Genomic DNA, 25,003 nt, shown 5'->3' with positions numbered 1-25,003 from the left:
GCCCCTGAGTGAGGTCAGATGTATAATTCACATAGTTTGGAAAGTATTCAAAGATACAGGACTAAGGACAGGAATGAGAGGCGTGTGAAGAAATTGTATGATCAGTGCTGATAAAAAGGAAACATAAAAGATATTGCAAAAGAAAATGACATTTCAAAGAAAAGAATATATAATAACCTTCAACCATTGGCTATATTTTTAATGTTTTAAGGAATAATATAATTCCATGATGCTTTTGGCCTTTTATTTTCAGAATGTCATTTTTTACCCTAATTAGAACTATCCTATTTATAAGGAGTGTCTTATCTATTTAATGCAATGTTATTATTTCATCATCTTATTACATGTTATTTCAAAGAATGATTGCTAGCTAAATTAATAATGCATTTCTTAAGACATTTATGTGTGTGTTCTGTATGCTCATGTACATATGCAGATGGATGTGCCTGCAGAACAGAAGGGTCTGCCATTCTCCCTCCACCTTATTCCTTTTGAACAGAATCTCTCCTAGAATCTGGAGCTAGACTTGGGAGCTAGCAAGCTGTAGTAGTGCTTGCGCCTCTGACCCCAACAGGTTACAGGCCTACACATAGCTGTGCCAACGTTATACATGGGTGTTGGGGATTCTGACTCAGGTCTTTATGCTTGCACATAGGTGCTCTTGCCCACTGAGCTATCTTTCTAGCTCCAGATTATTTACTGTTTTTAAAGTTTTCGTTGTTGCTGTTATTGTTGTGGTTTGCCAACTACTGCTACCAGTATTGAAGATCCATTAGCAATCAAAGGAAGCAAAGTATGGCTGTGTGCTGAACAGACATAAACAGGAAGACCAGGTTCCTCTGCTGACATCGTGGCTCCTAGTTACTTCTAGCAGACGGCCATAGAGCATCATTGTCTAAAAACAACTGTAAAAGTCTGTGGTCAGTTACAAGCTGACCTTAGTTTTGGCTAAACTGTTATAAAATTCCCCTTACTCCATATTTTTAATTCCATTAGGAGATTAAAAAATTGATCTCACAACAATTTTTCCCAAATTAGCCACCTGGTTATGGTATAAGTCAAACACATAAATATCAGAAAAACTAATGTGGGAAAATTTAGGTTTATGTGACCTATTTCCTTTTAATTTTTAAATATGTTGTATTAAAGCAAATAAAAATCTTTTCTAGTTTTAAGACTCCAGTTATAAAGACTGACTTTCCATCTGCCTGTCCGTCATCAACCCCTTACAGCCAGCTTGCCCGACTCCAGCAGCAGCAGCAGCAGCAGCAGCAAGGGCTCAGCACTCCTCTTCAAAACTTACAGGTTCGATGCATGTGCTTTATGGTGGCATATTTAAGGTGCAGTCAGCTTCATAGATCTTGTTTTCATAGTATCAGATTGTCAGGGAAGGTCTTCAGAACCTGTCCCTTAGGGAAGTTTTTGACATTTTGATGAGAGTGTGTCTCCCACATGCTGTCTGTGAGTAGGCTCATGAATCCCGTTTGAATTAGTTCAGTAAACCTCCTCTTACAGTGGAGCTTACTTTCTACTTGTGAGCAGCTTCATTTCCTTGTTAATATCTAATTTTTTTTTGGAAAAGTGAATCTTCTGGATGGTGAGAATAGGAACTCCTTATTCTATAAGGGATAGGTTAGGAGTTCCTTATAAGAGGAACTTACAAGGTATTATAATTGTTGTAAACTAACAAAGATTTTGATGACATGTGAGTTACCATTTGACAAAAACCTAGGTACTAACTGACTGAAATTACTGTAAAATACTCTTGAGCACAGTGTGAACATGGGTCTGGTGGGAAGACCGCATGGACATGATTCTTGGCTTCACTCTTCACCAGCTGTGTGATCTTTGGCAAGTTACAAGAACTCTTTGTACCCATTTCATCATGCTTAAATGGAGAAATGACACTACCTCCTGCTAGAATCATTGTGAAGGTTATGGTAATTATTATATGTGTAACTCTTAAAAGTAGAGTATGACCTGACACTTAAAAGTTGATAAATGTTAACTGCTGTCGTTATTTAAATGAACTAGCCAAAAGAGTGATCACCTGTTAAGACCAGTTTATTAAAAATAATTGACAAAAACTGGAAGAGTAGTTACATACCTGGGAGGGAGGAACTGGGGAGTTGTTACTGGGAAATGGTATAGAGTATCATTATTTGATGACAAAACATTCTGAAGATGGACAGTGGTGACATTTCCACAGTGACCAGTGTACCTAATACTACAGAACTGTGCTTAAAAATGGTTAAAAAAGCAAAGTTTGGATTATGTTTATTTTGCCATTATATAAAAAGATAAACAAAAGATTATCTGACAATAGCTTATATAATACTAGCTATGGAAAGATTTGATGGTGTCTGCAGGCTGGAAATTATATAAGAAGTTACAAAGTGAAAGGAAAAAGCCTGGCATGGTGGCACACAGCCCTCAGGAGACAGAGGAAGGAGGATTCCTGTGAGTTTGAGGCCAGCCTGGTTCTCATAGGGGGTTTCAGGGTATCCAGAATTAAATAGAAAAACCCTTTCTCCAAAGAGAGAGAGTAATGTTGATTCAAGATCTGTTTATTGGCCTTTTAGTGCTAATAGGTCCTGTTCTGGTTAAAATCTAGATGTGACTGGAAAAGGGGCTTGAAAATGCTCTAGAAGAGGCCACTGTCAAGAGAGACTTGAAAAGGAGTCAGGTGTGGCCTAAAACTAGGGAAAAGAAAGCAATACTCAGGGTTTCACTGAGCTTTTGGAAGTTTTGTGTGGGACAGAGAAGCAGAGTACATGGTCTAGTTAATTAGTAATTTGGAAGGCCCTAATGAGGAGGTGGATAGGGATGAATCTTGCGGAGGGAATTAATGTCACACTGGTATTGAAGTAGAATTCGCTGGTGTTACTGTATTCTGAAAAGTGTTCACAGCAGGGATAAGGATGACAAAGGGATTATTCCCCAAGGAATGCTGTTTAAGGAGGGACAAAGAGAACACATGGGAGACAACTCTAACTTAAGTCATGTCCCAAGAATAAGGACATTAGAATTCATCTGTCTGTTTCTATAGAAGATTACATAAAAGAGTCTGTCATTTTGGATTTAAAACATGACTCAGTTAAAGTGAAGTTTATTCAGACTTTGATTGATTGAATTTGGTTAACTGAATAATCAAAACCTCTTAATTTCAGCTTTACTATATGAAAATAAGGACTTTTAGCACGCCATTTCTTTTTAAAATCTATAAACACAGGTGAGACCATCCAGTTAGTAAGAAGGAAGGAAAGGACAACTGATACTCACCAGCTGATAGATTGCTGGGGACAGTGAGCTTCACTCAGGGCAGAAGAGAGGGACAGGCGTTGATGAAATGTGCATTGTCTAATGACCAGAGCTCACTGTGCCTTGGCACATTGCTTTTATATAATGTTTAATGGGGTGGGGATAAAGAAATGACTGCGGACATGTATGTGAAGTAAAGAGATGCAAGGAGGAGAAATAGGAAAGACAGATGAAATGGATAGCTCATGAGTTTGTCCACCGGATTAAGTGACATTCTTGATTTTTCTACTCAGATTAAGTAGAAATCGGTTCAAGAGGAGACTTTTAGAAGTTTGCGTCTGAATTTAATTAACATATTTCTTGTATTCCTCTTTTATGTTTTTGTTGTTGTTTTAGATTTTTTTTTTTTTGAGAGTCTTTTGTAGCCCAGCTGGCCAAAATTGGGAGCATTTCACTATACCTAATGCAAACTAGTTTGTTAGACATGTTCTTTGAACTTACATTTATATATCTTAATTGCTTAGATTTCAGGATCGTCATCAATGAATGAATGCATTTCAGTTAATGGAAGAATTTATTCTATATTAAAACAGATAGGCAGTGGAGGTTCAAGTAAGGTAAGTATCAAATGAATAAACATCCTGTCTGTTAAAGTATGAGGGCTCTTTTTCTCTCTAGAAGCCCATGTTGCCCTGGAGCTAGAAAAGCTGCCTCATATCCTCCCCTCCTTCTCCTAAAATAACCAACTTTCTTTAGACCAACTACTGAATCTCAGCCTCACTCTTTTCCTCATGTGTCCTTGATTTCAGATTCCTTCTGTGTCATGTTAACATGTGTTTGCAGTGCCCAGTAACCACTGTATTATCACAAAGAGACTGAAAAAGTAAATTGAGGACATAGTATGATCTTAGGTGTGCTTAAGGTCATTCAGTAAGAATTCAGTAAGTGACCTTGTTTTATTCAAGGTTTTCCATTTTAAAAATGTTCTACTAACATGAACTTTTGGAATTAGATTATTTTCTAAATTTTTTGAGTGATTATTTTTAAAGATATTTTTTATTTTTAGTGTGCATGATATTAGATATTAGATACCATTATGGCCTTCCATTTCCGTCCTTTTCCCTACAGATTTCATTTTTCTCTATAGCTGAATGGAATCACATTATAGATACATATTTTTCATTGTCCATTCATCTGTTGAGGAACATTTAGGCTGTTTTCATTTCTTGTTGTGAATAGAATGGTAATAAATGTGGGTGTCCACATGTCTGTGTTGTGGGATGAGTCCTTTGGGTATTTGCCTATGAATGATATAGCTGGGCCATCTTAGGAAACCTCCATTCTGACTTTCATAATGGTTGTACCAGTTTACAGCAGCAATGAATAAGGATTCGTCTTTCACCATATCCTCACCAGCAGTTGTTGTCCAATTTTTTGATAATATCTTTTCTGACTGGGTTGAGGCAGTATCTCAGAGTAGTTTATATATTTCCTGGGGTATACCTAAAAATAGCCTTTGGCCATTTGTGTTTCTTTGTAATTTTTTTCTTTATTCTTTTATTTTACGCTTAATGAGCTTTTGCCTGCCTGTCTGACTCTGCCTGCCAAGTATAGGGTAACTATGGAGGCCAGAAGAGGGTGGTAGATCCTCTGAAACTAGGGTTACAGACAGTTGTTAACCAACATGTGCATGCTAGGAATCAAACCCGAGTCCTCTGGAAGAACAGTGTTCTGTGCTGAGCCCTGCAGCCCTGTTTCTTCTTTCGAGAACTGTCTATTTTGTTAGCCTGTTTGCCAATTAGAAGTTTTGTCTTATTTTATTTTCCATTTCTCTGTAGTTCTGACTATGAGTCCCCCTTTGAAGTATAGGTAGCTAAAATTTTTCCTCTCGTTCTATAGGTTGTCCATTTATAGTTTCCTTTGCTCTTCAAAGACCTTTTAATTTCATATAGTTACATGTGTTGATTCATGGGGCTATTTCATATGCTTTGACTCAGAAAGAGCTTGCCTGTGCCTCTTTCTTGAAGTATATCCCTTCTTCCCTCTAGCAAATTCAGGGTTTCAGGTTTTAAATTGAGGTCTTTGTTTCACTTCAAATTGACTTTTGTACAGGATGAAAGAAAGACTCACCAATGCCATCTGTGAGGTGGGTTGTTCTTTCTCTGTGCTGCATGCTTTTGAGATCTTTGTCAGATACGAAATGGCGCTGGTTTTGTTGGTTTGTTTCTAGTCTTCTCTTCTATTCCTTTGGTCAGTCTGTCTTTATCTCAGTACCTGGCCGTCATCAATTTGCCTACAGTTTGACTAATGTAAACTCAAATATTTTAATATCTCCAAATGTATTCTTTTTTCCTTAAGATTGCTTTGTTATTCCATACGAATTCCTATAGGGCTTGTTTGTTTGTTTTGTATTGTTTTCCTAATACTATGAAGAATGTCCTTGGAATTTTGATGGCTATCTTAAATCTGTAAATTAATTTTGGTGGTATGGCCATTTTCATGGTACTAACCTTGACTATGACATGTTGTGGAACATTCGCTATCCCTCTTCTCTTTGGATATCTACTTTTTTCTCCAGCTTTGGGACATTTCATTTTCTGCTATAATTTTATTTGTCTATTTTCCAATTTATCACAGATCTTTTTTTTTTTCTACTCTATGAATTCTCGGGTTTGGCTTCTTGAATGTATCCAGAATTTTTAGGAGTATTGCCTGTGTGCATTAAATGTATTTTCTTTATGTATGTCAAGTGTATGTATGTATGGTCTTAGCTTTGTCTTCCATCTCTAAAATTTGTTCTTCTGCCTAATCTTGTTTAGTAATGATGCTTTTTGGCATACTTTTTAATTTGATTGACCATTCGTTCCCAGCATTTTGTTTGGTTTCTTTTCAGTGTTTCAATTCACATGGTAATTTTTTTCTTCCATGCTCTTCATTTTCTCCTCCAGTTTACCATATTGTTCACTTTGGAGATTGTCTTGTTGGGGTCTTAGATTGAGTTCCTTAGTCATGCACATTGTTTGTTTGAGGTTTTTATCTGTACATTAATTCATTTTAAAAGTAGAGCTATCAACTGTTTTCTTCTGGGACTGCTTGGAGACCTGAGCCCAGTTCTTATTCCTTGACTGAGGAGGAAGGCATTGTGAGAGCTATCTACGAACCACGCTTCTGACCCGACTCCAGTCACTTCTGCCTGTGTTGCTAACCCACAGAGCTACCCTCCGGGTTGTTCAGGTTTCCAAAGTTTTGTTAAATGTGGTTCTGTGCTTTGACTAGGTTTCACACATAGACACATTCACACTTGCCTTTATTCTCTCACACTCAGACTTTTTCAGTCTTCCTGGTGTCCCTGAACCTCAGATACACTGCCTGAGCACTCAGGATTTGACCTCTAAATCAAGCCTTCCTTTCCTGTTTTCTTCCAGTGTTGTGGAGTAAATGCTGTTAAATGGTTAAAGTTTCCTAACTTGTATTTCCAGTTCAGCCTTCTGATTTCCAGACTAACTTTCCAAACTTGACTGCTCAGCATCTTCTTGGTAACCAGGTATTTAAGACACAATGTGTAAACACATGGTCTCTAGTCTCCAGTTGCAGTAAATAGCAACTTCATTCTTACAATTACTTGGCTAAAAACCTATTGACTACTCTTATTCTCATACACACATTTGGGCGGTCAGAGAAGACTTGCTGTTATTACATTCTGAGCAGCTTCAAAATCCTTTTTTTTTTTTTTATTAGTGTTGTCATTTTTGTCTGAAGCAGCTATTATCTTATTTGGTTTGTTACAGTAAGTAATAAGCTCACTCAGTCATTGTACTTCTGTCTTTTCTCCCTCTTCCTTCCTTCCCTCCCTCCCTCCCTTCCATAGTGTCTTGCTTTATATCCCAGCTAGCTTTGAATTTGCAGCAGTTCCCCTGCCTCAGCCTACCAATGCTGGGATTACAAGGACTATCACCATCCCATCTCTGTTCAGGTATCTTTGCTAAAGTGTCCTCTTGGCCAACACACTCAAAAACTGCAGATCCCATCTTCTAGTCATCAGAAATCTCTGTTCTCCTATCTTCACTGTAGTTTCTTTTCTCTCTCCTCTCTCTCTTGAAGGCTAGCCTCAAACTCATGGGGATCCTTCTGCTTCTGCCTCCCTCCTGAGTGCTGAGATTAAAGGTGTATGCAGCCATGCCTAGCTGTGGCTTCCCTATTAACCACATTCTGTGAGTAGCTTATTTGTTGTTTGTGCCCCACCCTGTACTTAATATCAAGATGTGATGTTTGACTGTTCAGTGAAACTAGCTCTGGTGACTAGAACTGAATAGGACCTTTATTCCTTTGCTGAGTTTTTCTCCATGGCTATTAGGCTATTTTATGCTATGAAGCAGAGATAATTGGCTTATTTTGGAAGTTTTACTATACTTCTTTAAGCCAGCTAACAGTAACTAGACTTGCTTCTAGCTATTTTATTAACCTATTGCAAATAAGGAAAGCATCACACATTATAAAACCCATCTATATAATTCTGCACCTGGTAGGCCGAGGCAGGGTGATCTGCCTGGGCTACATACATACACTATATAGGCTTTGGTGCTGGGCCCTGGCTTTAATCCCTAACATCAAAACCATAAGCAATGAAACAAAATAAGTAGGAGTATATATTACCACATAGAGCACATCTTTCAATAAATATTTTCCTTTTCATGTTCCCTTTATTAAATGTTTAGTTATGAGCATAAGGAAGAAGGTGGGGGTAAGAGTGACTGAACAAGAGTGATAGGAAAGACAAGATGTCTTTTGGAAAGAAGACAACAGGGTTCAGTGAGGGAAGTGTCAAAGGGTACAAGTGAATATATGTTATAGGCATTGCGTGATTCATGTGGTAGAAGCTGTAAACTCATGTGGGGCCTCTTTCAGAATGTTAATTTGCCTTAGTGGTGTTTTTAGAAATTGATTCATAGGAAGGAACATTATCACTCCTGCCAACCTAACTGAAAATGTGTCTTACACTACTTCCCACAAATGAATATAATGATGGCTTACAATTACTATAATTTTAAAATTCTCTATCAAAGAAATGAACTGATTGATAGTAGACACAATTATAAGCAGGGAACTATTGTCTAAGAAGTGAACTGTCAATCACAGCCTTAGTCATCCTTATCATTTTTGAATGTCTTTTCCTCGATGTTATCTCCCTGGATAAGACATCCCTAGAATTTTGTGAATATAGCAACAAATTTAAGTTGCTTTTCTTAGATACTGATGTAGAAAACTTTAGGGGTTTATACCTTTGAATTATTTAAATGTACACTGTCATAGGGGCTAGAAATGGACACTTTTCATCATTGCATTTATGTATTTGTGTGTGTGTGTGTGTGTGTGTGTGTATGTATGTATTTCTACTTCTACACTCAAAATAAGTCCAGAACTTCAAATTGTTCATGTTTCAGAATTTTCTCAGCCTGAGACTGTTAGTGTTAAATGAAAAAATACTGTTCCAGTTTACAGAGGTAGACATGTCCTAAGCTCTTTCTCTACTTTCTATGTAGGTGTTTCAGGTATTGAATGAGAAGAAACAGATAAATGCTATCAAATACGTGAACCTAGAAGATGCCGATAGCCAAACTATTGACAGCTACCGCAATGAGATAGCTTATTTGAACAAACTACAACAACACAGTGATAAGATCATCCGCCTCTATGATTAGTATGAATTCATTTTTATTTTTAAAATAAAAGTTTGTTCTTGACATAATTCTTAGGCAAAGAGTGTATACTTAATGATATAATGTGGGCATTTGTTTTATTGTGTCTGTTCATCTTTAATTGCAGTGAAATCACGGAGCGGTACATCTACATGGTAATGGAATGTGGAAACATTGACCTTAATACTTGGCTTAAAAAGAAAAAATCCATCAATCCATGGGAACGAAAGAGCTACTGGAAAAACATGTTGGAGGCAGTACACACAATCCATCAACATGGTATTTCCAAATCTCTTCATATATGTAAAGTTAAAATAGTTGTTAATTGTGCCATTTTAGAAACATACCCTTAACTGGAAGTTCATTTAAAGGTAAAGGCACAAACCCATTTCTTAAGACTGGTTATATACAGATATAGAACACAAACTTAAATCCACACATGTACAGTGTAACCTTATCCTCCTAGATGTTAACTGGTGATTCTTACCTTCAAGTCCTGAGGATTTGGATATCCTAAAATTAGAAGGATGATGGTCAGTGTTTCTTTCAGTCTCCAGAGGATGTTCTCCTTTGTGTCTTGTGTGAGAGTTTGTCTGTTCTTGTTTTTTGTGTTTCACTATTAGCTCCTGGTTCATTCTTGTTCCTACCAGGGCTTTTCTCTGCCTTTACTTGTCTTTAAAACAGACATGTTCAATCTAATGTGTTTCCTCTGCTTCTCCTTTTATAAGCAGTAACTAGTCAGAGGATAGGATTCTTGGGGAGTATGGAAGGCCTTGCGATCTTAACTGTCTGACAGTGCTTTGTGGTGCTCTACTGGGCTGAGCATGGCAGTGTGCAGCACACACTGACAGGCCAGGCCTTAATCCTGAACAGTTACTTCAACTCAAATTGCGTTGAATGTCCTCACCCTTAAAATGATGATGGTACTTATTTACTCTGCACTGCTATAAAGTGGTACCTGGCCCACAGCATTTGCTAAGAAGGTGTAGAATGTATAATAACTGAATATTAATGTCTTGACTAATTGAAAGGATAAACTTGACTTAGAGATTATGAAATGCTTTTTTTCTGTCGAGAGAATGTTTTTCTTCATCTAACATAATGGATTTTATTTTGAAGGCATTGTTCACAGTGATCTGAAGCCTGCTAACTTTCTAATAGTTGATGGAATGCTAAAGCTAATTGATTTTGGGATTGCAAACCAAATGCAGCCAGACACAACAAGCATTGTTAAAGATTCTCAGGTAGGACTTTTGCTGTCTTAGTTGTATTTTAGTGTTTTGAACCAGGGTTTCACGTAACCTATAATGCTCTTGACTTTGCTCCAATCTGTGGCCTTCAACTCCTGACCCTGCTGCCTGTGCATCCCAGGTGTGGGATTGCAAGTGTCAGCCCCAACACCCGGCCTCAGGTAGACTGTGCTTCCCAGGTGTGGGATTGCAGGTGTCAGCCCTAACACCTGACCTCAGGTAGACTGTGCTTCCCAGGTGTGGGATTGCAGGTGTGAGCCCTAACACCTGACCTCAGGTAGACTGTGCTTCCCAGGTGTGGGATTGCAGGTGTGAGCCCCAACACCTGACCTCAGGTAGACTGTGCTTCCCAGGTGTGGGATTGCAGGTGTCAGCCCCAACACCTGACCTCAGGTAGACTGTGCTTCCCAGGTGTGGGATGGCAGGTGTGAGCCCCAACACCCAGCTTCGGGTAGGCTTTTTTAATGATGGCTGGTTACTACAAGGTTTAGTTCCTTTTTATCTGTTAAATATTTTGTCAGTATTATATTTTTACCAACCGTGTTCTTCCAAAAATTTGAAGTCTTTTTAAGAAGAGAAGCTACGTTTATAAAAAACCATGGTCAAATTCATGGTCAATTTGATTTATAAAACCAGTTCAAGATCACACAAGTATATTTATGAATTTTGAATGATTTTCTCATAGTTCAGGCAGAGCAGAGAGGAATTGCACCTTCATGTTTTCCATTGTCCTGTTTCTTTTTCTTACTACTTAAATTTGGGGGAAAGTTTTAAGAGAGCTTTACTGGGAATACTGAAGCGTTCCACTCAGCTATGTTAAAAAAAAGAAATGTTTTACTTATTTGTGTGGGGTGTGTGTGTTTCCAGATGCAAGCATGCCATTGTGGAGGTGAGGGGATAGCTTTGGTAAACCAGTTCTCTCCTACTGTGAGCCCTGAGAACCAGAGTCAGACTGTGCAGCAAGCTCTGCAGCCCTGTTGTGTTCTGTAGTGAGATTTGCAGTGGTGAATATCATGAGGCTGAAGTAGTGAGATGAAAGCAGAGCTGAAAGTGGATCTCGGCTGCTCCTCACATGTCCAGGGACGCAAGTAAATTAGTAGAGACCATGCACTTAAAGTCATTCTTCTTGACAGTCATTCATTATTTTTTGTCTCAAAAGTACAGGTGAACAGTGTGTGTAGATAAGCCTAAAGTTACCTATGGCAAGGTCTTAGCATGCAGACATTTTGTTATCTTAGAACTAAAGGATTTTGCTGTGCTATTTCCATCCCCAGCTGGAGAAACTCTCATGTGATTTACTTTTCCAACCCATCTCGTTCTGCATGTGGGGCCAAAGAATATTGGGAGATGAAGCTAGCTGGTTCCTTTTACTCATGTATTAATTTGTTGCTTGGTTTATTGAAGGGAGAATATGTTGAATTTATATGACCATGAAAGTGAATGATGGTCAAATCCCTCAGAGTTCAGAATTAGCCTAAACAGTTGTAAAGGCAGCTAATACTAGCTCTCCCACACAGTTTCAAAGCACAGTGCTCCAAAAGGAGTCAGGTCAATCTCAGCTCACTCATTTGATTGGAGTTGTGATGTGATATTATATACGTTCTTATATTGTTGGCAGTTATTTGAATTTGTCACGTCTGTCATTTAAATCATTAGTTATCCAAGTTTCCAGAAATCTGACATTTATATAGTTATAAATCTAGAAAGCTGTTCTCATCGATTTCTTTGTGATTTGCAAATAGGTTGGCACAGTTAACTACATGGCCCCAGAGGCAATCAGAGACATGTCTTCTTCAAGAGAAAATGGGAAAATCAAGACCAAGGTACTGGGAAGAGCGCTTACCTGGTACCAGTGAGCTCCTGTGAATTGTGATGGGATTCACTTCACCATTCTTTTACCTTTTTTTTTTTTTAAATTATTTTATGTGCGTGTGGTTGTTATTTTAGTCTGAGTGATTGCTGCTCGCCTCCTTGATGTCCCTTATCAGGGGCTCGTTTTCTTTTTGGGATGTGTCGAGCTCCCTGGCTAATCTTTCTTTCACTGTTGCACTGTTCGAAAGCTCACACAGAGTTGGGTCCCAGCAACCTTCATGTCATACATAACCGTACTTCTTAAGCAGTGAGTAACTTGTCTGTTTTCCCCTTTGTGAGGTAGACTTGTTGAGTAATGTGTATTTTAAAAGAAAACAAGAAGTAACAGAGAAAGAAATTTTTCAGTTCAGCATCCAGCTCACTGCTGAATAAGTTTACTTTTCTTCCCTAGAAACTATGGTTTCTGGTAGTTCTTCAAATAGCTTGCATAAAATTTGTATGTCTATGCCCATGTCTATGTCTGAATGTGTATGATGTCTGTGTACACATTTATGTTCTGAGTGTGGACATATTTGTGCCATAGCACATAACAGAGGGCACAGGGCAACTGTGGGTGTATCCGTTCTCACCACCTGTCTTATTGGAAATAGTCTTTGTTTTGCTGTTTGCTGCTGAGTTTGCCAGGCTTCTGAGGTTTCCTCTGCCTTCTCCAACTGTCTTTTCCTGGGTTGCCATGTCTGCCTTTTCCGTTGGTTTCTGAGGATTCAGTCAGGTCCTCACATTTTATAGCAAGTGCTTTACCCACCGAGCCATCTCCCCAGCCCAGTGTGCATAAAAGCCTTACCAAATATTTTATCTTAGGAAACTGTTTTCATAATTGTTAGTTGTTTTTTTTCTTCTCTGATTTATATTCGCTGCCTTTTGATTAGGTATTCTTTAGACTTCTCATGGTTTTGTTGAACTTAAAAACAAAAACATGTTTATTTCATTCATAAATTCTATTTCCCTTTGCTTTCCAGTTTATATTTTTGTGTTTGTTAAGGTATTTGTTTTCATGTATACTGTGTTTTTTGTTGCTGTTGACAGGATCTAACTTTGAAGCCTTGGCTGACCTTGAACTTGTTGCATTTCTTCATAGAGTCCACTGACAGTGCCCAGGACTGAACCTGGGGTGCTCCTGTTTGCCTCTTGAGCTGTCTCCCCTTGTGTGCCCTGGTTACATTTTCCCCCATCTTATAAATTAAATCGTGTTTGATTTTAGTGTTTGAACTTGGATTAACACTACTCCTGTAGCTGGGTGGTGCAGTGCATACCTGCTAGAGGATCAGGACTTCAGTGACTCTTGAGTTACTTAACACAACCTTGCTTTGTAAGATAACGTTTTTACTGAGTCTTCTGCTATTATTTACAGGTTTTATTGTAGTATTTTTAATGCCTATTAATTTCTTAGTTTTGTAATTTCAGTTTAATGTCTGTCTTTTCTACTTTTAAGGTTTTAAATTATACATAGTGGTTGTAATTTTTTCAGTTGTCAACTCAGTTGATTTAATGTGCAAAAACAAATTTCCCTTCACTATTCTTCCCCTCCCCCTTCCTTCCCCCTTCTCATTTTTTGAGACATAGTCTCATTATCCCCTGCCTTAGCTTTCCAAATGCTGGGATCTCAGATGTGTGCCACCACACTTGGCTCAGTTCTCTCTTTTGTTTGTTTGTTTGTTTGTTTTGTTTTTTCGAGACAGGGTTTCTCTTTATAGCCTGGGCTGTCCTGGAACTCACTCTGTAGACCAGGCTGGCCTCAAACTCAGAAATCCGCCTGCCTCTGCCTCCCAAGTGCTGGGATTAAAGGCGTGCGCCACCACTGCCCGGCTCAGTTTTCAATGATACAATAACATTTCAAAAATTTATCCTTGAAGCTCGAGATATGGCTCAGTGGTCAAGAGCAAGTTCTGCTCTTACAGAGGACCCAAATTCAGTTCCCAGCACTTAAGTTGGATAGTTCACAACTGCCTGTGAATCCAGTTCAGGGAATCCAATGCCCTCTTCGGGACAACCATGCACATGTGGCACACCCGTGCACACATACGGGACAACCATGCACATGTGGCACACCCGTGCACACATACATCCTCTTCCCTTTATTTTTTTTTTGTAGTTTACTCTTTTTCTTAGTTGGTAGCATTGTTTATCACGGTACAAATAATTTTCTCTTCGGTCTTGTTTTGCTCTCTTTTCCTAACATTGAGTAGTAGTTTGTTCTTTTGTTTAAAAAAAAAAAATTAATAAGTCAGGTTTTTAATATGTCCGTTTCTTTTTCTAACACCTACTTTTTCTTCACTGACTTTCTATGACAGTTGGTTTAGATTTACTTTTTGTGGAAAATATGTTTCTGTTTTTCGTTCTCTGTTTTCCTATTGCTGTGATTATTCCTGATGTGATTTTAACCCAGTGAACATTTAACAGTATTGGGCTCAGGAGAATGAATGCTCTTTTATTGGTGCATACTCAGAAACTCTTCTGGCTCACCAGCTGAGACTGTTTGCTGCTGTTACAGAGGACTTGGGCCCTTGGGTACACACACACACACACACACACAGACACACACACACAAAATAACCTACAGAGGACCTGAGCTTTACACACACACACACAAATAAAAAATAAATAACCTACAAATAAAGAACCTGGGCTTTCCACTACAGACAGACAGACACACACACACACACACACACACAAATGAAAAATAAATAATCTGAAAAGAAAAATAAACTCTTTTCTCTGGTTATCTATGTCCAATTCCATTTAATACCCATAACAATATACTGTATTTTATTTTTGCTTTGGGGTTTAGAGTTGGGGTTTAGTGTGTTCTAGGCAAGTGGTTCTGGTTCTACAATTTTTACTCCAGAGATTAGGCTTGTACAATTTAAGCAACCTTTAAAAACATAGACATATTATGAATTCAGATACAAAGGTGTTACAACTTAATCATTCTGGGACAAACAAGTAAATTCAAGTTTATATTGTTTTTTTAGTATTGAGTTTTCACAGATACCAAGAATTTAATACTTTATTTCCTATAAAATAATTTGAGGTTTTCAAGGGTTTAAAGTTCTCTATAAAGGGATCAAATGTAATGAAAATTGGGAAAAGATGTTTTGTCATATACGCATAATCTTATACTTTTATATCCATTGAGGTTTTAATTATTATTGTATAATTAGGATTACAGGCATATGATATTTTTATGTTACCCTTTGCATTAAATTAAAGCAAATTTTCTTCTCCTACTTAGATAAGTCCCAGAAGTGATGTTTGGTCCTTGGGGTGCATTTTGTACTATATGACTTATGGGAAAACACCATTTCAGCATATCATTAATCAGGTCTCTAAACTACATGCCATAATTGACCCTAGTTATGAAATTGAATTTCCTGAGATTTCGGAAAAAGATCTTCGAGACGTGCTGAAGGTAACACTAACCGTATGTGGATATAGAAAAATAATGTCTCATAATTTCATGTCTGTTTGAAAGAAGTAGTTGAGGTGTTTGGAATTATTTAACTATCCTGAATATAATTGGTCTAGTGAAAGGACTTGCTGATAAAAGTTATTTTTAAAGCCTGCTTATTGTGAAAAGTATTTTTTTTAATTTAATGGGCACTTGGGAATTTCTAAAAGGTGACTTGGAGAAAACTTGTTACTGCTGTGTGAGTAGCATGTCTGGAGTAGAGTCTGTAGTATGATGTCATCTGGAAGGCCTTTGTCAGCATCATGTATAAAAACTTGCTCTTTGTTTTGTCTGTTTGTTTGGTTTTAGTGCTGTTTAGTAAGGAACCCTAAAGAGAGGATATCTATCCCTGAGCTTCTTGCACATCCGTATGTCCAAATTCAGCCTCATCCAGGTACTGGTTCCTTAAAGGTTACTGTTTCCTAGGTTACCAGCATGAATGAATAGTGTGTTAACTATAGAAAACCAAAATCTAAATTGGCTGCTCTCTCATAGCCTGTTTGCTAAATAATAAAGTTAATAACGTTACCTCTTTTAATTACCTCTCTTTGTTATTTAATGTTACCTATTGTACATAGGAGATTGTAATAAATTACAAGAATGCCAGTTAGTGTTATATATATATATATATATATATATATATTGGGGGACAGAGTCTTACTATTACAGCTTAGGCTGACCTTAGATTCATGATCCCTTTTCCCCACCTTCAGAATGTGGTTTTAGGGTTTTTTTTATTTGTTTGTTTTAATTTTTTGAGACAGGATCTTGCCTCAAACTCAGACCAATACCTACCTTAGCCTCCTGAGGGCTGGAATTACAGGCATGTACCTGGCCAGAATGTGTTTATGAATGTGTTAATGAATTTATATTACTCTTAATAATACAGCATTTTATTCATTATATTTCTTTTATAGGCAGCCAACTGGCTAGGGAAACCACTGATGAGATGAAATATGTGTTGGGTCAACTTGTTGGTCTGAATTCTCCTAACTCCATCTTGAAAACTGCGAAAGTAAGTGCATCTCCATTAATTCCAGCTGTTTTAATGTAATACAGTAAGTTGGGCCTTAAAGAAACATGTAGCCAAAAGGAAAACTGGCCTACTGCTCACATCTCTCATAAAGTACATTTCTGCGATTACTTAACTGAATGTTTTTTACAAGTGTCGACCTTTCTGATTTGTGTTATGATTGTTCTTAGGCTTTCAGCTAGAATAAATAAGATTAATCTTTTAAACTGTCTGGACAACATTCTTAGCACAGCTTTAGAAATCATTTCTTCTAGTCACTTCTTAATACGGCCATCGGGAAATGACAATATTTGTCACATGCCATACCTTCTGTAGCAACTAGTATATTTCTCAATGTGCATCTCACACTGGCCAGCTTCCTGGTTCTTTCTGTCTCCACTGTCACTGTGATATGATGTGAGACTTGGTTGTTTTGTTTTGAGACAGTGTTTCACTGTGCAGCCTAGCTAGGCTGGAACTTTGGAGTGCAGACTTGGCTTGCCTTGAACTCCACCTGCCTCTGTCCTTCTAGTGCTGGAACTAAAGTATGTGACACCACACTTAGGTCCACAGAGATGTTTAGATCTCATTGTCATCAAGTACTTTGTAACTTCTAATTCCTATGGTTGCTTATCAACTAGGTTACCTACCAAGAAATTACAAATTAGATATTTGAGTTATAATAGCATAAAACTGTGGAAGTTTGATCTAGCAATGCTCTATCCCTAGATAAGGGTCAACTGATCTTTATTGCTGATATGGGCCTATGTTGGGATAAATTTATTATATATTTTCTGTGCTACTTTTATTCATAAGATCTTAGACTTTTTTCCTCAGGTGCTGAGAGCTGAATCAGTAGCTTTATACCTTTAAGTTGCACAAATCAGTTGTTTAAGTTGGACAAAATGCCTTTATAATCATTATTTTCATGTCTCCATATTTTATATACAGTATATTATTCAAAATGTTCTCTAAAATAAAATTAAAGTGAATTAATCACCCCACTGCTGAGATTTTGTTATTTGATGGCAAAAATATCTGTCACCTTCATAAGCTAGATATTGAGTTAGCCTTCAGTCTCTTTTAATACATAGCTCTTAGTAATTCATTCACCCCTTTATCTATGGATTCCATATCTGGAGTAAATCAACTGCGAATCAAAAACATATAAATAATAATTTATGTGTACTGGACATATACCTATTTTCTTGTTATTATTCCATAAAAATGTAGTAAAACAATCATATCATATTTACATTGTATTAGTTATTTTAAGTATGAATTAAAATATTCAGTAATATATATATGTATGTATATATATGCAAATAGTATGCACATTCTGTAAGGGACCGGAGCATCTATCAGGTAGAAATTCTGCTAACCATCCCTTCAAAGATACACTAAAGGATAAGGGAATATGATTAGACTTATTTACAAGTAATTTTAATGTCTTCTGTTCATTAGTATAAATAGCTTCTGAGATTGTATATTGTTTCCTTATGAATAGTTGATATATATAGGAATTTTTTAGTAAGTTATTTTAAGGAAAAGTAAGCAGACTTGCAGTGGTCTTAAAGGTCTACATATATGCTGATTGTACTATCTTATAATTCTCTTGTGGAAAGGTTGAACTGCATTTCTTTTTTATTTTTTCTTTTTTTTTGTATTGGATAGTTTATTTACATTTCAGATGTTATCCCCTTACCCCATTTTCCCCTCCCCACCCACCCAGGAAGCCCCTATTCCACCCCCCATCCTCCTGCTTTTATGAGGATGTGCCCCCACCTACCCCCCCACTCCCACCTCCCCACCCTCAAATTCCCACACACACGGCATCCAGCCTTCATGAGACCAAGGATCTTCTCTCCCACCTATGCCCTACGGGGCCATCTTCCCTTACGTATACATATACATATACGTATACATATAGCTGGAGCCATGAGTTCCTCTCTATGTGCTCCCAGGCTGGTAGTTTAGACCCTGGGAGCTCGGGTTCACTGGTGTTGTAGTTCTCCTCATGGGGCCTCAGCCTTTTCAGCTCCTTCAGTCTTCTCTCTAACTCCTCCATTGGGAACCCCTTGATCAGTTCAATGTTTAGCTGTGAGCATCCACCTCTGAATATATCAAATTCTTGCAGACCTTTAAAGACACAGCTACATCAAGCTCCTGTCAGCATGTACTTCCTGACATCCACATCAGTGTCTACCTTTGGTGACTGCACATGGGATGGATACCAGGTGGAATGGTCTCCAGAAGGCCCCTCCTTCAGTTTCTGTCCCACACTCTGTCTCCATATTTGCTCCCTTGAGTATTTTGTTACTCCTTCTAAGAAGGACCTGAAGCACCCCAACTTGGTCTTTCTTCTTCATGACCTTCATGTGGTCTGTGAATTGAATCTTGGGTATTTCAAGCTTCTGGGCTAATATCCAATAATCAGTGACTGAATACCATGTGTGTTCTTTTGTGATTGGCTTACCTCACTCAGGATGATGCTTTCTAGTTCCATCCATTTACCTAAGAATTTCTCAAATTCATTGTTTTTAATAGCTGAGTAATACTCCATTGTGTAAATGTATCACATTTTTTGTATCCATTCCTTTGCTGAAGGACATCTGGGTTCTTTCCAGCTTCTGGCTATTATAAATAAGGCTGCTATGGACATAGTGGAGCATATGTCCTTGTTATATGTTAGAGCATCTTCTGGGTATATGACCAGGAGTGGTATAGTTGGGTCCTCAGGTAATGCTATGTCCACTTTTCTGAGGAACTGCCAGACTGATTTCCAAAGTGGTTGTACCATCTTGCAGTCCCACCAACAATGGAGGAGTGTTCCTCTTTCTCCACATCCTTGCCAGCATCTACTACACCTGAGTTTTTAATCTTAGCCATTGTGACTGGTGTGAGGTGGAATCTCAGGGTTGTTTTGATTTGCATTTCCCTGACGACTAAGGATGCTGAACATTTCTTTAGGTGCTTCTCGGCCATTCGAGTTTCCTCAATTGAGAATTCTTTGTTTAGCTCTATACCCCATTTTTTAATAGGGTTATTTGGTTTTCTGGAGTCTAATTTCTTGAGTTCTTTGTATATATTGGATATTAGCCCTCTATCAGATGTAGGATTGATAAGATTTTTTCCCAATCTGTTGGTTGTCGTTTTGTCCTATTGATAGTGTCCTTTGCCTTACAGAAGCTTTTTTTTTTTTAAATCATGTCCCATTTGTCAATTCTTGATATTAGAGCATAAGCCATTGGTTCAGAAAATTTTCCCCTGTGCCCAAGTATTCGAGGTTCTTACCTACCTTCTCTTCTATTAGTTTCATTGTATCTGGTTTTTTGTCGAGGTCCTTTATCCACTTAGACTTGAGCTTTGTACAAGGAGATAAGAACAGATCAATTTTCATTCTTCTACATGTTGTCCTCCAGTTATACCAGCACCATTTGTTGAAGATGCTGTCCATTTTCCACTGGACAGTTTTAATTCCTTTGTCAAAGATCAAGTGACCGTAGGGATGTGGGTTCGTTTCTAAGTCTTCAGTTCTATTCCATTGATCTTCCTGCCTGTCTCTGTACCAATACCATGCAGTTCTTATCACTATTGCTCTGTAGAACAGCTTGAGGTCAGGGATTGTGATTCCTCCAGAAGTTCTTTTATTGTTAAGAATAGTTTTCGCTATCCTGGGTTTTTTGTTATTCCAAATAAATTTGAAAATTTCTTTTTAACTCTGTGAAGAATTGAGTTGGGATTTTGATGGGGATTGCATTGAATCTGTAGATTGTTTTTGGCAAGATGACCAGTTTTACTATGTTTTTGGCAAGATGACCAGTTTTACTATATTAATCCTACCAATCCATGAGCATGGGAGACCTTTCCATCTTCTGAGATCTTCTTCAATTTCTTTCTTCAGAGACTTGAAGTTCTTGTCATACAGGTCTTTCACTTGCTTGGTTAGATTCACACCAAGGTATTTTATATTATTTGCAACTATTGTGAAGGATGTCATTTCCCTAATTTCTTTTTCAGCCTGTTTTATCTTTCACGCAGAGGAAGGCTACTGATTTGTTTGAGTTAATTTTATATTCAGCAACTTTGCTGAAGTTATCAGGTTTAGGAGTTCTCTGGTGGAAGTTCTAGGGTCACTTAAGTATGCTATCATATCATCTGCAAATAGCGATATTTTGACTTCTTCCTTTCCTATTTGTATCCCTTTGACTTCTTTTTGTTGCCTAATTGCTCTGGCTAGGACTTCCAGTACTATGTTGAATAGGTAGGGAGAGAGTGGACAGCCTTGTCTAGTCCCTGATCTTAGTGGGATTGCTTCAAGTTTCTCTCCATTTAATTTTGATGTTGGCTACTGGTTTGCTGTATATTGCTTTTATTATGCTTAGGTATGGGCCTTGAATTCCTGATCTTTCCAAGACTTTTGCCATGAAGGGATGTTGAATTTTGTCAAATGCTTTCTCAGCATCTAGTGAGATGATCATGTGGTTTTTTTCTTTGAGTTTGTTTATATAGTGGATTACATTGATGGATTTCCGAATATTGAACCATCCCTGCATTCCTGGGATAAAGCCTACTTGATCATGATGGATGATTGTTTTGATGTGTTCTTGGATTCGGTTTGCTAGAATTTTATTGAGTATTTTTGCATTGATATTCATAAGGGAGATTGGCCTGAAGTTCTCTTTCTTTGTGGGGTCCTTGTGGGGTTTGGGTATGAGTGTGATTGTAGCTTCATAGAACGAATTGGGTAGTGTTCCTTCTGTTTCTACTTTGTGGAATAGTTTGAAGAAAATTAGTATTAGGTCTTCCTTGAAAGTCTGATAGAATTCTGCACTAAAACCATCTGGTCCTGGGCTTTTTTTGGTGGGGAGACTTTTAATGACTGCTGCTATTTCCTCAGGCATTATGGGACTGTTTAGATGGTTTATTTGCTCCTGATTTAACTTTGGTACCTGGTATCTGTCTAGAAAATTGTCCATTTCATCCAGATTTTCCAGTTTTGTTGAGTGTAGGATCTGATGATTTTTTTAAATTTCCTCAGTTTCTGTTGTTCTGTCTCCCTTTTCAGTTCTGATTTTTATTAATTTGGATACTGTCTCTGTGCCCTCTGGTTAATCTGGCTAAGGGTTTATCTATCTTGTTGATTTTCTCAAAGAACAAGCCCCTGGTTTTTTTTGATATTTTATATAGTTCTTTCTGTTTCTACTTGGTTGATTTCAGCCCTGAGTTTGATTATTTCCTGCCTTCTACTCCTCTTGTGTGTATTTGCTTCTTTTTCTTCTAGAGCTTTCAGGTGTGCTGTCAAGTTGTTAATGTATGCTCTCTCCAGTTTCTTTTTGTAGGCATTTAGAGCTATGAGTTTCCCTCTTAGCACAGCTTTCATGGAGTCCCACAAGTTTTGGTAGGATGTCCTCATTTTCATTAAATTCTAAAAAGTTTTTAATTTCTTTCTTTATTTCTTCCTTGACCAAGTCATCATTGAGTAGAGCGTTGTTCAGTTTCCACATACATGTGGGTTTTCCATTGTGTTTGTTATTTTTAAAGACCAGGCTTAGTCCATGGTGATCTGATAAGATGCAAAGGATTATTTCAATCTTTTTGTATCTGTTGAGGCCTGTTTTGTGACCAAGTATATGGTCTGTTTTTGAGAAGGTACCATGAGGTGCTGAGAAAAAGGTATCTTCTTTTGTTTTAGGATGAAATGTTCTATAGATGTCTGTTAAGTCCATTGGTTCATAACTTCTGTTAATTTCAAAGTGTCTCGGTTTAGTTTCTGTTTCCATGATCTGTCCATTACTGAGAGTGAGGTGTTGAAATCCCCCACTATTATTGTGTGAGGCGTAATGTGTGTTTTGAGCTTTAGTAAAGTTTCTTTTGTATATGTAGGTGCCCTTTCATTTGGAGCATAGATGTTCAGAATTGAGAGTTCACCTTGGTAGATTTTTCCTTTAATGAGTATGAAGTGTCCTTCCTTATCTTTTTTGATTACTTTTGGTTAAAAGTTGATTTTATTTGATATTAAAATCCAGCTTGTTTCTTGGGACCATTGGCTTGGAAAATTGTTTTCCATCCTTTTACTCTAAGGTAGTGTCTGTCTTTGTCACTGAGGTGCGTTTCCTGTATGCAGCAAAATTCTGGGTCCTGTTCGTGTATCCAGTCTGATGATAGTCTACATCTTTTTATTGGAGAATTGAATCCATTGATGTTAAGAGATATTAAGGAAAAATGATTGTGGCTTCCTGTTATTTTTGTTATTAGAGGTGGAATTATGTTTGTGTAGCTATCTTCTTTTGGGGTTGTTGGAAGATTACTTCCTTGCTTTTTCTAGGTTGTAGTTTCCTTCCTTGTGTTGGCATTTTCCATCAGTTATCCTTTGAAGTGCTGGGTTTGTGGGAAGATATTGTGCAAATTTGGTTTTGTCATGGAGTATCTTGGTTTCTCCATCTATAGTGATTGAGAGCTTTGCTGGGTATAGTAGTCTGGGCTGACATTTGTGTTCTCTCAGGGTCTGTATGATGTCAGTCCAGGTTCTTCTGGCTTTTATAGTCTCTGGTGAGAAGTCTGGTGTAATTCTTATAGGTCTGCCTTTATATTTTACTTGACCTTTTTTTTTCTCTTGCTGCTTTTAGTATTTTTTTCTTTGTTTTGTGCATCTGATGTTTTGATTATTATGTGACAGGAAGTATTTCTTTTCTGATCTAGTCTATTTAGCATTCTGTAGGCTTGTATGTTTATGGGCATCTTGTTCTTTAGGTTAGTGAAGTTTTCCTCTATAATTTTGTTGAAGATATTTACTGGTACTTTAAGTTGGGAATCTTCGCTCTCATCTATACCTACTATCCTTAGGTTTGGTCTTCTCATTGTGTCCTGGATTTTCTGGATGTTTTGGGTTAGGAGCTTTTTGCATTTTGCATTTTCTTTGACAGTTGTGTCAATGTTTTCCATGGTATCTTCTGCACATGAGATTCTCTCTTCTATCTCTTGTATTCTGTTGGTGATGCTTTCGTCTATGACTCTTGATCTCTTTCCTAGGCTTTCTATCTCCAGGGTAGTCTCCCTTTGTGATTTCTTTATTGTTTCTGTTTCCATTTTTAGATCCTGAATGGTTTTGTTTAATTCCTTCACCTGTTTGGTTGTGTTTTCTTGCAATTCTTTAAGGGATTTTTCTGTTTCCTCTTTAAGTGCTTCTACCTGTTTACCTGTGTTCGCCTGTACTTTTTTAAGGGAGTACTTATGTCCTTCTTAAAATCCTCTATCATCATCATGGGAAGTGATTTTAATTCTGAATCCTGCTTTTCCGGTGTTATGGGGTGTCGAGGGCTTGCTATGATCAGAGAACTGGGTTCTGATGAAGAACAGTAACTTTGGTTTCTGTTGCTTATGTTCTTGTGCTTGCCTTTTGCCATCTGGTTAATTCTAGTGTTACCTGCACTCACTGTGTCTGACTGGAGTCTGTCTTTCCAGTTATCTTGCTTGTGTCAGAACTCTGTGATCCTAAGCTCCTGGATGGAAGAACTCCTGGGAGTCAGGCCGCCTCTAGGATCCTGAAATCCTGCTGCTCTGAGTGCAGTGGTTCCTCTAGGATAGCTCAGGGTATGGTGTCTTCACAGGAACAGACTAGCTAGGTGTCCACTACTCTGAGTGCAGTGGCTCCTCTAGGATGGCTCAGGATACGGTGTCTCCACAGGAGCAGACCAGCTAGGTGTCTGTCCCAGCCCAAAGGACAAGGCGGGGCTAAGCTGCATTTCTTTATATTTAGAATATATCATTATCTTTACTAGTTTAATAATACATTGAACTAAAAAGTTGAAAGACAAATTTGTGTTTTTAATTTCAGACTTTGTATGAACGTTATAATTGTGGCGAAAGTCAAGATTCTTCATCATCCAAGAGTTTTGACAAAAAGAGAGAAAGAAAGTAATGCACAGCTACGCGCAAACCAAAAACACTAAAGTTCTTTGTCTGCTATACTCTTGAATCTCTCAGGAAATCCACCAGTTGGAAACAACTTCACCTGGATTTTATCAGTTAAGGAAAAAAAAACAAAAAACCACAGTAGATTATCCTCAAAAGAAGGCTGTAAAGTAGACCACTCATAGCACTGTGTATATTAAATTATAGGGTTGTGCTTTTGTTTTATGCTTTCCTGTATATCTGTCTGCTAACATTTAACATTTGAAGCAGTGGATGATAGCTGGGATGTTGAAGATCTCTGTAAATAAAGTTTACCACACTTCCAGAGTTGTACAGTTGTTTTCTTCAATCAAATGTGTTATTGGCATGATAGAAAAATTCTTAGAAAAACTGGATTAAGAATAGACCTTAGTAAAATAAAGTTAAACAATTAGATTTTCAAAGGACTGAGGACTGTAAACAGGCTCACACCTTTAATCCCAGCACTCGAGAGGCAGAGGCAGGTGGATCTCTGTAATTTTGAGACCAGCCTGGTCTACAGAACTAGTTC

At 37.8% G+C, this 25,003-nt stretch overlaps 1 protein-coding gene across 1 annotated transcript in view; it reads left to right on the top strand.

Moving 5' to 3' along the window:
• Positions 1-24,778, top strand: part of Ttk (TTK protein kinase) — a 42,972-nt gene extending 18,194 nt beyond the window's left edge. Inside the window, exons 13-22 of the mRNA XM_028756205.1 lie at positions 1,170-1,305; positions 3,786-3,878; positions 8,802-8,959; positions 9,085-9,236; positions 10,077-10,201; positions 11,950-12,030; positions 15,312-15,488; positions 15,837-15,921; positions 16,445-16,542; positions 24,377-24,778. Of these exons, the coding sequence (XP_028612038.1) occupies positions 1,170-1,305; positions 3,786-3,878; positions 8,802-8,959; positions 9,085-9,236; positions 10,077-10,201; positions 11,950-12,030; positions 15,312-15,488; positions 15,837-15,921; positions 16,445-16,542; positions 24,377-24,460 (1,189 nt within the window). The 3' untranslated portion in view covers positions 24,461-24,778. The remainder of the gene's footprint in view (positions 1-1,169; positions 1,306-3,785; positions 3,879-8,801; positions 8,960-9,084; positions 9,237-10,076; positions 10,202-11,949; positions 12,031-15,311; positions 15,489-15,836; positions 15,922-16,444; positions 16,543-24,376) is intronic.
• The last annotated feature ends 225 nt before the right edge of the window (positions 24,779-25,003 follow it).

Source organism: Grammomys surdaster, unplaced genomic scaffold (assembly GCF_004785775.1).
Source record: "Grammomys surdaster isolate TR1022 unplaced genomic scaffold, NIH_TR_1.0 126113, whole genome shotgun sequence".
Lineage (NCBI taxonomy): Eukaryota > Metazoa > Chordata > Mammalia > Rodentia > Muridae > Grammomys > Grammomys surdaster.
This window is presented reverse-complemented; position numbering and strand designations above follow the sequence as displayed.